Here is a 16723-nt window from a genome sequence, read left to right as displayed (position 1 = left end):
TGTAAAATCTATTTAAAATAATTGTTTAAAAAAACAGTGAGGCACTACAAATGTGCGTTGACATTTTTTAAAAACATTTTAGTTATTGTGTTTGTTATGTCTGTGCCTCATGAAGAAGATTCGTTTCCATTTATTCTGATGTCTGATGACACGCACTATTACACTGAGTAACAAGAAGCAGTGCAGCAGATGCTCCCTGTCATTCACTCAGCTGAGAGTCAAACACCCATCTCATCATCAGGCTAACAAACAGCTCAGCTGTTCAGAAGAAAAATGAAGTTAGGATTTCCATGCGACACTTTCTGATTAAATTAATCTGTAAGAGTAAACACACTGTCTGCCTGGTTGGACAGTATGATTAAACCGATTTCTCTCTTGGTTTCTACTTAAGCTCATACTCAGAGTTGGAAAGTTTTAAATGATATTTATTAGGATATTATAATAGTGTTTTGTCATAATCCATGCAGATATACATCATGCTTACACCACGTATTTATCAGAGCAGCCGCTCGTTTTATAAGACGATACGATGTTATAAACTAATGCGTGCCTTAAAAAGCCCACTGAACGTATGTGTTCTTAAAATTTAGCCACGCCCTTCGTCAATGTAAAATTGATTGGCAGTTTCTACGGCAACTCCAGGAACGTGTCGACGTCATGAGGTCATCCGGGAACTTCGCGGCTTGATTGACAGTCGTCATGGTAACGTTCTACTCGGCTTCCATTTTGTTCCTTACTTTTTCTTCCGTGAAACATTCGCGGTCTGGTTGCCGTTGTGGAGATTTAATCGACTCGAATGGAGATCGATCCGTTTGAAAATCGAGCGGATCCACGCGGCGTTTGATTCGGAAATGAAGTAAAAGGACTGTAGTTCGGTTCGAGCGGCTGAAAGCGGTTGGTCATGTCTGAGGTCCGCCGGGCCGGTCCGCTGCGCAGGTTTGGAACGCGCGCCATTTTGTAAAATTTACACAAAAAAGGAAGAAGTAGCTGGATGATGATGAGGAGCTCTCCCCCAAGAGACGCAGCTAGCTCGCCGTCGGTTAATATGGTATTTTCGGTCATGACGAGTTTTGAATCCGTGTGTCTTGTAACGTTATTACGCGACGCGCGTCACTGACAGCCAATGCCTTCTCGACGAGGGTCAAAATGTAGCTGTATTTCTGATCGGATAAGTTTGTGTTGACGGAGAGGCGCTGTTGATTTGGAAAGGAGTTGACACAAAGTCAGACGACTCAGGGTTGAAGCTTCATCGAACAATTAACATACAGGATTGTAAACGAAGAGATCGGATTCTTCGCGTGGGATCGTATTTTAAACGTATAAGGATATATAAATATATATATATATATATATATATATATATATATACATATATATACATTTTTTCTCTCATCCACAGAGGGACACGTAGCAACAAGGTAAGTTGTGCTGCATGAGTGATGAGGAGCTAAAGGATGTTAGCAGGCTTGTGGTAGTAGCTCAGTGATTCCGATACATTGAGGAGAAGCAGAGAGAGCTAATGGTTTTTGCTAAGATTTCGCTAGCGGGCGGATCAATATAACTCTTCGATCTGTTTTTGTTTCTTGGGATTGCGAGAGCTTCTTTCGAAATTGCAATTTAGCGCAACACGAGTAGGAGATACGTTGTACACGTTTATATAAATACAGCTGGAATGGTCTGGGTTGTTAATATATATTTTATTAAAATTTTATTCTTGTTCTTATTATTTTAAATCGCAGGCCGAGGTGTTGGTAACATTTCATTAGCTCGCTAACGTTAGCACGCTCTCAAAATAGCCAGCTAATTTGAACATTTTAGCAGGTCATACAGTTTGACTTTGTTTCACTGACCGACCGAGTGAAATGGAGGAATAATAACAGAGGTTCGTCCTGGCTGAGGGTGAACATGTCGGTCTTTATTCGCGTTAGCCTTTTGAGCGCGGCATTTAGCAACCTGGCTAAGTTAGTTAGCTAGCGCACTAGCTGAAGCGGGGTTTTTTTTCTTTCCTTTTTTTTTTCTTTTTTTTTTTTTTAGCCGGAGCTAGTCATGCTACCTGTGTGACAGCTTTCCTGGACACAGTGCACTCACGGTAGACTGGCGCACTCATACATTTACAGCCACAAACACGAACCAGGTCAGTAATCTTTTCAGCAAATCGTCTCCTCTTATTGTGGCCTAGCTGGAGAAGATATGAACGCAGTGAAATAATGGATTGTAACGTGTCAAAGTTAACGGGAGTTTAGAGTTTGCAGGCTAGCGTTAACAACCTTGCCCATTCTGTGCTGTCCAAACCTCGGGGTATTTTGAGCGCTGCTCGTGTATGTATGTGTGTGTGTGTGTGTGTGTGTGTATATGTAGGTATGTATGTATGTATGTATATATGTGTGCGTGTATGTATGTGTATATGTATATATATATATATATATATATATATATATATATATATATATGTATATGTGTTTGTGTATATATGTATATATAAAATATATATTAACATGTGTATTAACTGTTAAGGAGTGTTAACTATGTGAATGATGCGATGTTTCTGGAGTAAACGCCGTTGCTTGGCTAACTGATCATTTCAGTGCAGCTGGTAGTCCATTTAAATTGTGCTTTGGTTCAGTTAAGATGACTGCTGATTGATAATTATAATAATAATAATGTTAGTACTTGATAAATGTTGCATAAAGAGTCTTTAAGGACTTAATGTTGTCCTTGTTAGATCCCTTGTGTTTTTGTTTACATCTGGATCAATGCATACATCAAAGTAAACGATCAGTGTCAGAGAGTCATTGCATTACTGATCCTTCATCATCTCGGTATTATAGTCTACACTTGATCTATTCTTGAACACTTCTGAGATGCTGATGTGTTTATCAAGTGCTCACAGATATTCCTTTATTTAAAAAAAACAAAACAAAAAACTCCCCAATACATGTGAAGTTTTGTCCGCTAAGTGTATAGCTAACAGTTGCTTTGCATAGCAAGCCTTAAAATAGTGAATGTCCAGTGTAAGACATTATATCCCAGGAGGAATAAATATAGGGTTAATGTCTATTGCATAATGCTTCTATGCGTTGCATAACACAAGTCTTCCCTAACTAACTCAGGTTTGCTGTGCAGAAAGTTAGATTTGTAGTGCACATGCAGTCTGGCATGCTTTTAAAAAAATTAAATAAAATTTTCCAGTTCCATGAATGCGCATCTTTTTTCTAACTGCTACGAAAACATTCCTTAGTACTGCTAGTAATATATGTGAGCTGGTTTAATAAACCCGTTCATATTCCTTGCAGATCCACACCAATGATCGTGCAAGTTGAAGAGAAATCCGAACGTCGACCGTTGAAAGACCCTGCTGAGGCACCAGGGCTTTTCTCCCATACGTACAACTTCAAAGTTGGTTCAGGTAACCTGGATTTGTCTCTTTTTTTAAAAATTATTATTATTTTTGTTTTCTTTTAAAATTTCGCTGAAGTAAGTCTTGAAACTCCCATCTTTAATAGGAAACGATGTTTTGGGCCTTTCGTATGCTGCTGTGAAAAAGCCGGAGATATTACGATGACTAATTTTCTCTATTTATTTCTCTGTTATAGTGTACTGTGGTTCGCAGATGGACTCCTCTGCCAGGATGATATGAGATTTGCCAGAGGACGATGCATACAGGTTAGCCGTTCTTCCTTTTGGTCTGTTTCGAGGCATCTCTGTTGTTAATATCGGGATGGGTTTGTTAGAGCATCTGTGCATATTTGCCTCGCCTTTGTTATCAGACACTGAGGAACGTGCAGCAGAAACATAGCGAAAGGTCTTCACGGCCTCTCGGATGAAGTAAAGTTTGTGTCTGTAGAACGGGATCGGATCCACGCGTGATTGTGATCTGTGTAATCACACCGGGATCCTCAGGGGTTTATATTGAGTCTAGAAAAGAGATTTCTTTTGTACGCCCAAATCTGAGCATGTATTTGCCAGCCTTTTATTGTAAGTGTGTGTGTTGGTGCTTGGGAGAGTTGTTAGGAACATGATGCCAGGTTTCTTGTGTTCAGATGAATCTGTGCCACTCAGTGTGCTATGATGTTTGCTGTGGAGGCATTCAGAGATGCAGCCTTAGCCATGCTGGACTTCCTGAGCGCTATTTAAAAATCTCCTGGAGAACATCCAGCCCATCAGACCAGAAATGTCTCTTTTGATTTTAGTGATATAACTGCGAGTATTACTTATTTGTCATCGTCTACCAGAAGAATAAATCAGCTTTACATGAAGTTCTCTATTTAGGGCAAACACACTCCTCAACTATAAATGTTTAAAAATATAGGCCATGCTCCCTCCTGGCAGCTGCCGCACATTTTCTGCTCCTGTCTCCAGGGTCAGCTATCCCGAGTTCCTTTCTCGGAGAAACTGATTCCGGGTTCCTAACCCGTGAGCTTTTCTGTCAGCAAATACTGTGTTAAACTGTGCTGGGAAATGTGTCAAAGTGCAATGCAATTTCATGCCTGTTACCCGTTTTCCTATTGGTTCGTGTGCCGGCGCTTTGCCCTAGCAACAAAAGTGGGTTATTTGCATACGCTTTCCCGATTGGCTCCCACTCCTGCGCGGCAGCCAATGGCGCGCTGTCTTCCTGGTGGTAGGCTATGCTAATGAGGCACTGTTGCTGGGGGTTGAGAGGCGCCGGTTGCCAGTGTGCTTCTGGTGCATTGTGACTGCCTGGTGAGAGACGGTGATAAATGAGGACTTAATGATCTGCACAATTCCCTTTCACTGCAGACATGTTCAATGTTTCAAAATGCCGCTCTTGACAATGTACACCAGTGTGTGCGGCTATGTTAAATCAAGCAGGCGAGATCAGATCGCTTCAGACCGACAACAGGCAGTCTCGGTGAAGTTCTCGGTTTGTGTTTCATTGTTTGCTTTGCGTGATTCCTCGCAGAGTCCCCGTGCACTCAGCTGAAATGCAGGCGCACGCACAGCTCATTTCGTGGCGTTCTTCTACTAAACATTGTTCAGTTCAGGAAAAACATGTATGTTGTAAGGTTTAATAAAGAAGCTGAACAAATGTCACCTCTGAATGGTAGGTGACAGGCTGTTAACGTGTACGTGTGCCTGGCCACGCCATCTCATTTGTCTGATATAGTGTGCTTCAATAATGTAATACTGTAGGGATGCTGGAGGATGGTTTGAGCTATGGGCGTGTGTGTGTGTGTGTGTGTGTGTTGGTGAGATGGGAAGTGTAGTTCTGTAACACCACTGGAAGGATTGTGTGTGTGTGTGTGTGTGTGTGTGTGTATATGTGTGTGTGTGTTCTCGTGTGTTCCAAGTATAGATCCTGTGGTACTGTTGTTGAGCTCTTCGGTTTGGAGAGTGATGGAGAACCAGCTGAGTCATACACACACACACACACACACACACACACACACACACACACTTTGCATCGCTCCAGTTGCGCTTGTTCTCTCCCTCATGTTATACAATGGCACCTGGCAAAAGAGTGTGCGGCTGAGAGTGTGAGATTTCTCTTGTAGAAGTTACTGTTTATGATGTTCATGTGGACCGTACTGTCTGCCTCGAATATTCTTACCACGGGGATACAAAATTATACACACATTCTGAAGATGAACTTTTATATGCTGAACATGTCAATGTGCAATCCTGTATTGGTCTTGTGTAAGCAAGCATCCCATGTTGTTTCTTGATTTACATTCAGCCTAGGCTACATGTTTATAAAAGCCTTATCCCGGTAATGTTGGGTCACTGAGGAGTATAGTAAATTATTTTTGGGGGCGGGGGAATGTGAGAGGATTGAAATAGTATTTAAAAGTCTGAAATTTGATCCGTAGAGGTCTTCTTTTCGTTCTTTTCACTGACAAGTTAAAGCCTTTTGTTTATTTTCTAGAATCCTATGCGTGTAACTCTCACCAATTGTTTCTGAGGGAAATACAGTCATATACTAAGTTACTTAAGTAAAAAAAAAAAACCATACTTTGGTTATAGTTCATGAGCTAAAAGAAAAGTTTGCCAAACTGCACGTCACGTTTTTGTTTTTCCAAATGCGTGCAAGCTTTTGTCTTCCACAATACCTCTGTGTGGTCTCTTTTTTTTATTTTGTGACCATTTGTAATTTCACTCTGGTGTGTGTGTCGATACTTGTGGAATTTTTGTCTAATAAATGATTGTCCCTGAAGTGGACTGAGATCAAGTTTTCTGAGATATTGGTGGTATCATAACTTATAAAACATATGTGCATATAAGTTTTTAAGCATTTTTAATTAGAATTACACATTCTGATTGGATGCAGCTGATTTAAGGTTAATATCGGTTGAATTGAACATGTAAAAGGTTGTTTGTTTGTTTTTTGTTTTTTTTTAAATTGTAGATTTCATTTTGTTTATTATTTTGCCATCATGTTGACATTAAATAAATAATATCGAACTCGGTTCTTCATGGGATTAAAAAAAGCAACATTGTTTTGCTGGCAGTTTGTTAGTAAATGTAAATATATATGCTGATATGTGTATTGTGGAGATGTCTTCAAGTATCGTGAAATGCCCCAAATACACACAGAAAATGTCTGGAAAGACTTAGACATGATTGTGTTCCATTTATGGCAGTGGTCATCAACCCTGTTCCTGGAGATCTACCTTCCTGAAGACTTTAGCGCCAAACATAATCGTGCCCATCTAATCATTGCCTTAAGAAGGTCTTGATAGGGCTGTGACGGTGGCCATGACGACCGCACCGAGTGCCACCTGCGGTGGTGTCACATCACACGCCACGTTAATGTTTCTGCTTGGGTGAGCTCTATGACGAGTACAAAGTACAACGTTTTGTATACAAGTGTAATAATAATAACAGTTGCAATATTAATTTGTATTTACAGCCTAACATATAGCGGGAGATTTTATGTTATACACAAATTATGTAATCATAATCAAATGCCTTATATAGTGTCGTCTGTTTGGCACGGGTTTGTTTGAGCGCGGCAAAATCCAGTCAGGTGAATTCTACGATTTCACTTCGGGTTCTGCCGCTGTGATGGATCTTGTCGGGAACCCAAATGTTACATCGGCGATCTGGGAACATTTTGGATTCGTGCTTAATGAGAGAGGTTAACCAATAAATTTGGATGAAGGCATATGTCTGTTTTGTGTGTGGGGGGGGGCAATAAGTGTTAAATGGCGAACGCTAGCCTACAGATCTCAGGAGCCGTCTCCAGGCATGTCACCCGGCCGTGTTTTTAAACTTTTATTTAATAGATTTTTAACATATTATTTAGGTTTCTGTCCTACGGGTATTTCTTTCAAAGTTTTTTATAGGCTTGTGGTTTCACTCTATAGCTGCGTCCAAAATTGCATACTGTGACCGTACATATTGCATTCGATGCAGTACCTACTTCACGGCCGTTGAACAGTACTTGTTAATCAGTACATGTGTGTAGTATGAATACAATCCCGGGCATACTATATCCGCCATGTTAGTGGTCATGTGACCTTCAAGGTCATCATAAACACACACATTTTCAAGGGACCACCAGATTAAGATTAAGCAACCACACTAACTTCAAAATGCACATCAGGAAAGTGAACTGAATTAGTGATGTAATGTGAGCGGGGTTAACAGGCTGAGGTAAATTCGTTACCGTTAGCTTGGCTGGCTAAGGTATGATGGAGATCTCAAAAAAGGTTTCAAATGCTATGACAACAGTTTTCTTGTTTAAACCTTCAACTAGTTAACAATTTATTCGGGTATTGTTTAACCAAGATTTAATACTTAAAAAGAGCCGACGCGCTGTCTTCCACCATTTTTTATTTATTTTTTTGACCTCGTCTGCACCAGTCCTGTTGCATTATGGGAATTTTTGACTCGCTTTGTGTTCACCGGTTGCATACTTCAAAAATCTCACTGGAAGCAGTACGCCATCCGGGTGTTTCTCACCTACTGAGACTTCGGGCATACTAGCCCTCTGGTGTACTGCTTTTCGCCTACTGTGTAGTAGCGTAGTACGCGATTTCAGATGCAGCCCATCTCTTTATTATCCACTTCTTCTCCTCTCCCCTTGGTTCAATCACAATACCATATCCCACAGCGCCCCCAGGTTGTTTCTCATTGCAACAACATGGCTGTATTGAGTTGTTTCACTGACTGAAGTGCATGTTTTGTTACGAAGTAGATATCTGAGCCTCATTTAATTTTTTTAGATTTTGGTTTATTTATTTAAATCTAACCCCCCACCGCTCACCATGGTGGTTTGATCGTTAACCACCACAATGGTGAAAAGCTGCCACCGTCACAGCCCTAGTTCTTGATCAACTAAAACTGTTTGTGTTTACAGGAAGGTAGATCTCAAGGAAGAGGGTTGGTGACTGCTGATTTATTCGAAAGTCATCAGTTAACTCATGCACACTTTGTTGAACTTTTACATTTACATATAATAAATGTAAACAAATCAAGTTTGTTTGTCACATACATAACCATACGTTATATGACATGCATAGTACGAAATGCTTTTTTTTGTCCACTTTGATATATAAAAGAGAATAAAAATATAATAGAATGGAGAATAAACTAGAATAATGAATAGAAAACATTTTTACAATTTAGAATATAACTACAAACGTTGAAACAGGAAATGTATTATTAATTATTCAAACCATGGAGTAATTATGTGCGAATAAATAGTACGTATATTTTATTTAATTTATTTTATTGGATCTTATTTTTCCACTAAACTGATTTATTATGGTTTATGGTATCAAACATAAATGATTATGAATGCAAAAGTAAATAAAAATGTGCAGCAGATCCGCTTCTGAGGGACTGAAGCAAATGCTGGGCGTATTCTTGTGACAAAAGCATGATCGCATGCTCCTGTTTTAGGTCTGTGCTTTTTTGGATGTGCTGTAACCTGATCTGTAGTTACGGAGGCAGACTCTTCTCGCGAAAGAACATATTAGACCTTCCTGGCATTTGGCACATAACTTGTTCAATTATGTTGTGATGTAGCGTGCCTTTGGTCTGTTAAAGTGAGGAGTTACGAGAGATGACGATACCAGCCCTGTACCTACTTATCATTTTACCTGTAGAGGGCACTAACTGGGCTTTATATCTTTTGTTTGGGTCACCATAAACCTGTACAGGTATGTTGGTATAGCGATCTGGTTTATGGATGCCTACGGTGATACATGTCATGAAACTTTCATAGGACTCTGGTTGTACTTAAGGCATAAGACTCGGGTGGTCTCTTAAACTTAATAAACAGAGGGGATAAACAGTTACATCAATTTTCCCCTGTTGTTCTTGAGACATTGTATGCCTATGTGATTAATACAATGCTGGTGGTATCTGAAAGTGTGTTTCAGTAATGTAATAATGTTGTTAATGCTTATCATTGTACTGACTTGACCTCTTGTTTCCATTATCCTGATTCTGTAATGTGTGTGTGTGTGTGTGTGTGTGTGTACGTGTATGATTACAGGAGGAGAGACCTCAGCATGCAAACCCTCGTCTGTCCGGCTTGCTCCCTCGTTTTCGTTCAATGCGGCAGATGTGCAGATGGCTGCGCAGACGCCCCATTCTCACCTGCCATTCAGTGACGGCCACCAGGCGAGCGCTGAAGCGCCGGCCCCCGTGCTGCCCTACGGCCCACAGGCACCGCAGCTCAACACCACCCAGGTACACGGACACACCACGTACATGAGGCCTCTACTGCTCTGATGTTCTCTCACCCATCCATTATACATGATTCTATGTTACTGTATTTATACACAGCTTATTACGATCCACGTTCACACCACTGTAGGATAGCGCTCCCCTAAAATGTTCACACACCCACAGTTAATCCGTTCTACTGCCAAACCTCCCTTATCCATCCATTAATTGTGGTGTTTTCTCTTTCCTGAATAGTAGGTAACGTTAAAAGTTTACATTTATGTATGGCAGGTGCTTCCAGTGTTATAAATGAAACTAAAAAGCCCAATCCAACAAATATTTTAAGTGTCATATCCAACAAATATTTAACAGTGTTAAGTGTAGTTTACAAGTTGTCATATTTTTGTGCTGTTTTTCAACCTACTTCTTTCAACGCATGCAGTGATGGTATGATAAGTGTATCTGTCTTCGTGCGTATGTGTTCGAGCAGGTGACCGCTGATGTGGTGATGTTACAAAGGCGGATCCCCCAGTGCTTTCGGGATCCGGCCACAGCCCCCTTGAGAAAGCTCTCCATCGAATTGATCAAAACTTACAAACACATCAATGAGGTGAGGGCACTCCCCAACACTACTCACATGACTATGAAAGGCATATATTAAAGCTATTGTTGTGTGGGTTTGTTATTTTATTTTAAATAAACAACTGAATTGTAAAGCTCTAGACATGGATTAATTGCTGATATCCGTATTTCCTGCCTTCAGGTTTACTATGCAAAAAAGAAGCGGCGGCATCAACAGGGCCAAGGGGAAGACTCTAGTAATAAGAAGGAGAGGAAAATCTACAATGACGGTTATGACGACGATAACTTCGACTACATTGTTAAAAATGGCGAGAAATGGTTGGATCGCTATGAAATCGATTCGTTAATAGGCAAAGGCTCCTTTGGACAGGTGGGTCTGACTTATGCCGATTTCTCCTGAATCAAGATAGACTGCTGTTGTGCGAAAGCAAGAATATCGGTCACTCGTCAACAGTACTGGATAGACAAATTTTGCATGGTCATAAACTAATTTTCACTGACTTTGGTATTTGTCTCCCCCTGCTGGCAGGTTGTGAAGGCCTACGACCGCTTGGAGCAGGAGTGGGTTGCCATTAAGATCATAAAGAATAAAAAGGCTTTTCTGAACCAAGCACAGATCGAAGTACGGCTCCTGGAGCTCATGAACAAGCATGATACAGAGATGAAGTACTACATAGGTAATGAATGTCAGTATTTAAGGCGTCATTTAAACCGTGCTGAGAATAAGCAGTCTGAGGTGACAAATTGTCACTCACTACATTATTAGATACAACCACTGACTGCTGTTTTATTGTTGGCAAAAGAATACCTGCTTAGCGAATCCTTTTGATGGCTGATGCTGCCATCTAGAGCTTGTGGTGAGAATTTGTGCTAGTGCACAAAAAAAAGTCTTGGTCACCAAAAGTAGAAATAGATTTACAGTCCGTTTGTTTGAGACTCTTCAGACAAAAAATGTGGACAGATCTAGAATTTAATCAGTTGCTCAAAACAATAGTTTGAAGCAATATTTTCTGTGTAATATATTTCTGCTCATGATTTTGACGTCCACACCCCCTCCACTGCTCCATGTCCTTAGTTCACCTAAAGCGGCACTTCATGTTTCGGAACCACCTCTGTCTGGTGTTCGAGATGCTGTCTTACAACCTGTATGACCTGCTTCGTAACACAAATTTCCGTGGGGTGTCGCTGAACCTGACGCGGAAGTTCGCGCAGCAGTTGTGCACCGCACTGCTCTTCTTGGCCACGCCTGAGCTCAGCATCATCCACTGTGACCTCAAGCCCGAGAACATCCTGCTCTGCAACCCCAAGCGATCAGCCATCAAGATCGTCGACTTTGGCAGCTCCTGCCAACTGGGACAACGGGTGTGTGGACAGCGCATGGTTTATTTATTTATTTGCTTATTTATTTATTTATGCTGTGACCAGTTTGCATTTGTCTAGTGCTGACATGCTTAATAATGATCAGAATTAAAGCAGTAAACTTGAATGGATTAAGTTAATTTCTTTCCTTTTCTATAACCTCAGATATACCAATATATTCAGAGCCGCTTCTACCGCTCCCCTGAGGTGCTGCTGGGCATGCCGTATGACCTGGCTATAGATATGTGGTCGCTTGGCTGTATTCTGGTGGAGATGCACACCGGAGAGCCTCTGTTCAGTGGAGCCAACGAGGTACACTTTGTTTAGAATGTGCCTGTGATCTGTAGACACTGCAGAAGGGATTTAAACTAATGTCTTAATATCATACTCGCATTAATGGTGTGGTTTCATAGAGGTAATTCACATAGTGAAGCAGTGAAGTTCCTGTCATTACAATGTGTTTGGTTTTTTTTGTTGTTTTTTTTTTTTTTTTTAACTCTAATCACTGTCTAATGTATATATGTCATGTATATAGTTTGCAATAAAACAGTAATTATGATGTATTTCTTTGTACTGAGAAAAGAACAGATAACCCATTTACTTAATCACTTATCACACAAATCTGTGGCCAGCTGTTTAAAACTTCAAGAGTTACACGTTATCGTTAAAAGACTGATGAGAAGACACGGGCGTATGTCTCTCTGAAGCCGCTTTTATATAGTTCTATCCAGCTCCTCCTTGGACCAATACAGTTAAAAGCGTTTCATTGTGGTTTCCGTGCACACCATGAGTGTAATTTACACATGCATTTGACTAAACAATTCTTGAATACGTTCTGTAAAGAAAGTTGTTTCATATAACCGGTGGCTTGGGGGTTAGCACGTTCACCTCACACCTACAGGATTGGGGGTTCGATTCCCACCTCCGCCTTGTGTGCGTGGAGTTTGCATGTTCTCCGCGTGCTTCGGGGATCTTCTCCGGGTAAACCGGTTTTCTCCCCCAGTCTAAAGACATGCGCTGTAGGCTGATTGGCATTTCCAAATTATAGTCCATAGTGTGTGAATGGGTGTGTGATTGTGCCCTGTGATGGGTTGACACCCTGTCCAGGAGGTCCCCCGCCATGTGCTTTAGGCGTTCAAGGATTATTTTCATTTATTAGCGAGAAATGTCATTTTGTAGTTTTTCATGTCACAGGAAATGGAAGTCTAGACTTGCTAATTTTGTCCTGTATTCTTGTATATGATTTCTGTGGCGTGTCTTTTCTTTTTTTTTTTTGTGGCAGGTGGACCAAATGAATAAAATAGTGGAAGTTTTGGGGGTCCCTCCCAGTCATATACTGGACCAGGCACCAAAAGCAAGGAAGTTCTTTGAGAAAATGTCTGATAGCACGTGGTGCGCAAAGAAGACCAAAGATGGAAAAAGGGTGTGTGTTTTTTTTTTCCTGTCGAGTATTTCCTCATATTTGAAGAAAAAGTGCATACCGATAACAACCCCCTATCATGAATCACTTTAACTGGCTCGTCAGTTTTGACTTCTGTAGCATCAGTGACTTGCAAACTAATGAAAAATGCATAGTTGCAATGACTTCTGATCTGTTCCTGACATCACTGGTGCTTACTAATTACACAAGCCTGGTTTATTTTTGCTGAGTACTGTGTCTGTGATTTTGAATTTTTTTTTTTCTTTTTTTTTTTGTGTAGTATAAGCCGGCAGGCTCACGTAAACTGCACAATATTCTGGGTGTGGAGGCCGGGGGGCCAGGCGGCCGGAGAGCGGGCGAGTCGGGCCATGCTGTTGCCGACTACCTGAAATTCAAGGACCTGATCTTGCGGATGCTGGACTATGACCCGAAGAGCCGCATCCAACCATACTACGCGCTGCAGCACAGCTTCTTCAAGAAGACCGCCGATGAGGGCACCAACACCAGCAGCAGTGTATCCACAAGCCCAGCACTGGAGCAGTCTCAATCCTCTGGAACCACGTCCAGCACCTCCTCCAGCTCAGGTACACTGCTACAGACATCACACTTGTATGATTGGGCTTTTACTGGGATAGGAACATGTCCAGTGCTTATAGTATGACTGCCTAATCTGACCCCCACACTCTGACCCCTGCACTCTGACCAGGGAGTTAAGATGAGCAAGGGAAAAAATTCGGCGTAGCCTAACAAAAGACCGTGGTACTTGATATGATTCTGTCTACTGTCAGGGACTCGTGCTTTTGCCTTTACTGTCGTGTCTGTCTGATTCCTCTGTTTGGTATCTCTATCTAGCACTGTTGCTTTTTGCTGTCATTGTCTGATATGACAACTCTCACGGTTGATTTTTACTGACGGTGTATTATACTGTTACTGTCAGCGCGTTATCTTAGTTCTTTGACACCGACTCTGACATTAACCATCATTTTGTCACTCTAGTGTGTTTGAAGACTTCAGGGAGTCAAAACTAGAAAGGATATATTGTCTAGCCTGTACATCATGGAACAGGATCCACGTGTCTCTGACTGCCTCTAATGCCTCGTCAGTCTCGGTGTTTCTAGAGCCGAAAGAAAGTCAAGGCCGCATTCAACAGCATGTCATTTATGTCTCTTGTATGCATGATCTAATTTGATATAGACTGAGGAGTGTTGTGGTGGATTCCACGTTTGTTTTCGATTCCTTTACAGGAGGTTCTTCTGGAACGAGCACCAGTGGGCGTGCCCGTTCTGATCCCACTCATCAGCATCGGCTAAGTGGAGGCCATTTCAGTACTGCAGTAGGCATGGACTGCCACAACCTCTGCCCTCAGGTACAAACATACAAGCACATGCTTCTTCTTCAGCCTCGGTAATCATGGTCACGAATGCAGACTCTCATTATGGATGTAAAATCAATCGCTATCAATGAATGACTTGATATTGAGTTTAGTAACAGTAAGGCAACTGGACTGGTCTAAGAATCGTAAAGATGTTCCACTTTGCCAAGTTGTAATGACAGAACATCTTGGATTAAAAAAACATTTAAAAAAAAAAAAAAAAAAAAAAACAAAAAACCCAGAGCCTTTAAAAATCCCATATGCAGGTATAAACAGATATGAAGAGACTAATACAAGCGTGCATGATTATTTGATTATCATGTCAGGATAAAGGCTCCTGTTTCCATGCTGTTAGACCAATTTCTCTTGATGTTTCAGTTTATTTCATTTGCTGTGTGTTTTCAGGCAAGGCAGGCGTTTGGGCCCTCCCTTGGTTGGGTGGGCGGAGACGGGCTCCAGCAGGCAGCCGGAGAGACTCATCCAGTCCAAGAGACCACGTTCCACCTGCCTCCCCACCAGCCCAAACCCCTCCACCCACACAGCTCTCATCACCATCACCACCATCCCCATGCTCATCACGGCCAGCACGGGCAAGGCCCGGCACGGCCACGCCCTCGCATCTACTCGCCCTCACACAGCGGCGCCTCCACGCAGGACTCCATGGAGGTGTCGCATGGCCACCTGTCCATGACCTCGCTGTCTTCCTCGGCCTCGTCCTCATCTACGTCCTCGTCGTCTACAGGCAACCACCACCATCACCACCCCCATCAGGCCTATCAGAGTCGCCCGCTGCCACTGGGCCTAGGCTACGGGCATGCCTTTTCCAACCCACGCCAGGAAACGGGCACGGCCGGACACGCCGCATACCCACTCACTACGAACTCGGGCTACATAGCCGAGACTCATATGGGCCTGCGCCAGGGCCTGGACCGTGAGGACTCGCCCATGGCTGGAGTATGCGTGCAGCAGAGCTCTGTGGCCAGCTCCTGACTACACTGAGAGGACCCCCCACCCCCCACCCCCCACCCCCTGCCCCGTGTGTGTGGTTTTTATTTAAAAAAAAAAAAAAAAAAGAAAAGGAAAAAAAAGCTTTTTTTTTTTTTTTTTTTTGGAAAAAGTGCATAGAGATTAAAAAGCTGCTGTAAAAGAGAAGGGAGATGACGACTGACGCCGCACGTGCGTTCAAAACTCCTCTCTGCTCACTTGCTGGAGGCCTCTGTTTCAGTCAGTTACCGTGTGTTTTTTTTTTTTTGTTTGTTTGTTTGTTTTTTTTTTGGCTTGGAACGTTTGTTTTTTTCGTTTGTTTTTTTTTTCTTTTCAACCGAATTTCATTTTATTATTAAAAAATGATATAGTCATACATTTACTCCTTTTCACTCAGCTCTGTTTGAATTGAGTATTAACATATGCACCTTCCTGCCAGCCATGAAATTAGGTTTCTATTTACGGTCTGGGAGAAGGTCCAGTGGTCTTGGAGATGGACATTTCTCTGCCTGTATTCACCAGAAATGCAGTGTGTTTTAAAAGCTAACAAACAAAAAATCTTCAACGGTTATCTTTCAACTGCCATTTTTTTTATGTTTCCTTTTTTCAACAGGCTTGTTTGTTGCGTTTTTATTTTATGTTGTTCTTCTTCATGTGCAATTCTCTGATTTGAATTTAGCAGAGCAGCAGCACTAGAGAGAGCAGGCATGCTGTGTAGAGGGTGCAGTCTTGCGAGTGTCTCCTTTACAAGGCAGGGTATGGGGGTGTCTCTCCCATAGAGGGTGCAGTTTTGCGGCTCGCTCCCGGGACTGTGTGTGTCCCAGAGCAGCAGTGTTTGCTGGCGTTTCTGTTTGGTGAGGAGCTCTAGAGTGGGCAGTGGAGCGGGCAGGAGCCTGATACTGGGCAGCGGTGGACAGCACGTTTGAAAAATGGCCTTATCACGCACTGAATGAAGAGAAGCTGGACATTTACCCTTAAACTTGGGGGGGGAAATAGCTTTCCTGTATTTTTTAAAATCCGGAATACACGTAAGTCTTTACACATGATAAATAGGAAACAGAGTATGAGAGTGGTTATTTGAGGCCTTCCTTATCTAGAAATCTACTATTTGGGATTTTTTTTTTTTAATTTTCATTCTTATTTAATTTTTTTTGCTGGCCTTGTGAATTCACAGAAGTAGTATTGCAAGTTGAAAGGAAACAGCTATTACCGTGTCCCCTACTGCTTTTTTTTGTTTGTTTGTTTTTGCTTTTTTCCCCCTTCTTGCTTTCTCTTCTTTGCTTCATTTTAATTTTATTGTTTTTCAGCATGTAATTTTCTTTGGAGCCTCTGCACTTTTTTTTTTTTTTTTCTTTTTCATTTTTTTCCTT

The 16723-nt window shown here is 41.8% G+C and overlaps 1 protein-coding gene across 3 annotated transcripts; it reads left to right on the top strand.

Annotated features, from left to right (window-relative positions):
- Nucleotides 1-691: 691 nt before the first annotated feature.
- dyrk1aa (dual-specificity tyrosine-(Y)-phosphorylation regulated kinase 1A, a) lies at nucleotides 692-15427 on the top strand. 3 transcript variants are annotated; one of them, XM_053646120.1, is made up of 14 exons: nucleotides 692-936; nucleotides 1400-1418; nucleotides 3294-3406; nucleotides 3594-3663; nucleotides 9464-9660; nucleotides 10127-10246; nucleotides 10400-10588; nucleotides 10748-10895; nucleotides 11294-11580; nucleotides 11743-11889; nucleotides 12860-13000; nucleotides 13278-13581; nucleotides 14242-14363; nucleotides 14775-15427. In XM_053646120.1, exons 4-14 carry the CDS (start codon nucleotides 3654-3656, stop codon nucleotides 15357-15359), a joined length of 2250 nt encoding a protein of 749 aa, XP_053502095.1. In that variant the 5' UTR covers nucleotides 692-936; nucleotides 1400-1418; nucleotides 3294-3406; nucleotides 3594-3653; the 3' UTR covers nucleotides 15360-15427. The 3 variants fall into 3 exon arrangements, with proteins under 3 accessions (XP_053502095.1, XP_053502092.1, XP_053502093.1); XM_053646117.1 differs by lacking the exon at nucleotides 1400-1418; XM_053646118.1 differs by lacking the exons at nucleotides 692-936; nucleotides 1400-1418 and adding an exon at nucleotides 1425-2134.
- The last annotated feature ends 1296 nt before the right edge of the window (nucleotides 15428-16723 follow it).

Source organism: Ictalurus furcatus, chromosome 16 (genome assembly GCF_023375685.1).
Source record: "Ictalurus furcatus strain D&B chromosome 16, Billie_1.0, whole genome shotgun sequence".
Taxonomy (NCBI): Eukaryota; Metazoa; Chordata; class Actinopteri; order Siluriformes; family Ictaluridae; genus Ictalurus; species Ictalurus furcatus.
The sequence above is the reverse complement of the archived record's forward strand: the minus strand, read 5'-3'. Positions and strand labels throughout refer to the sequence as shown.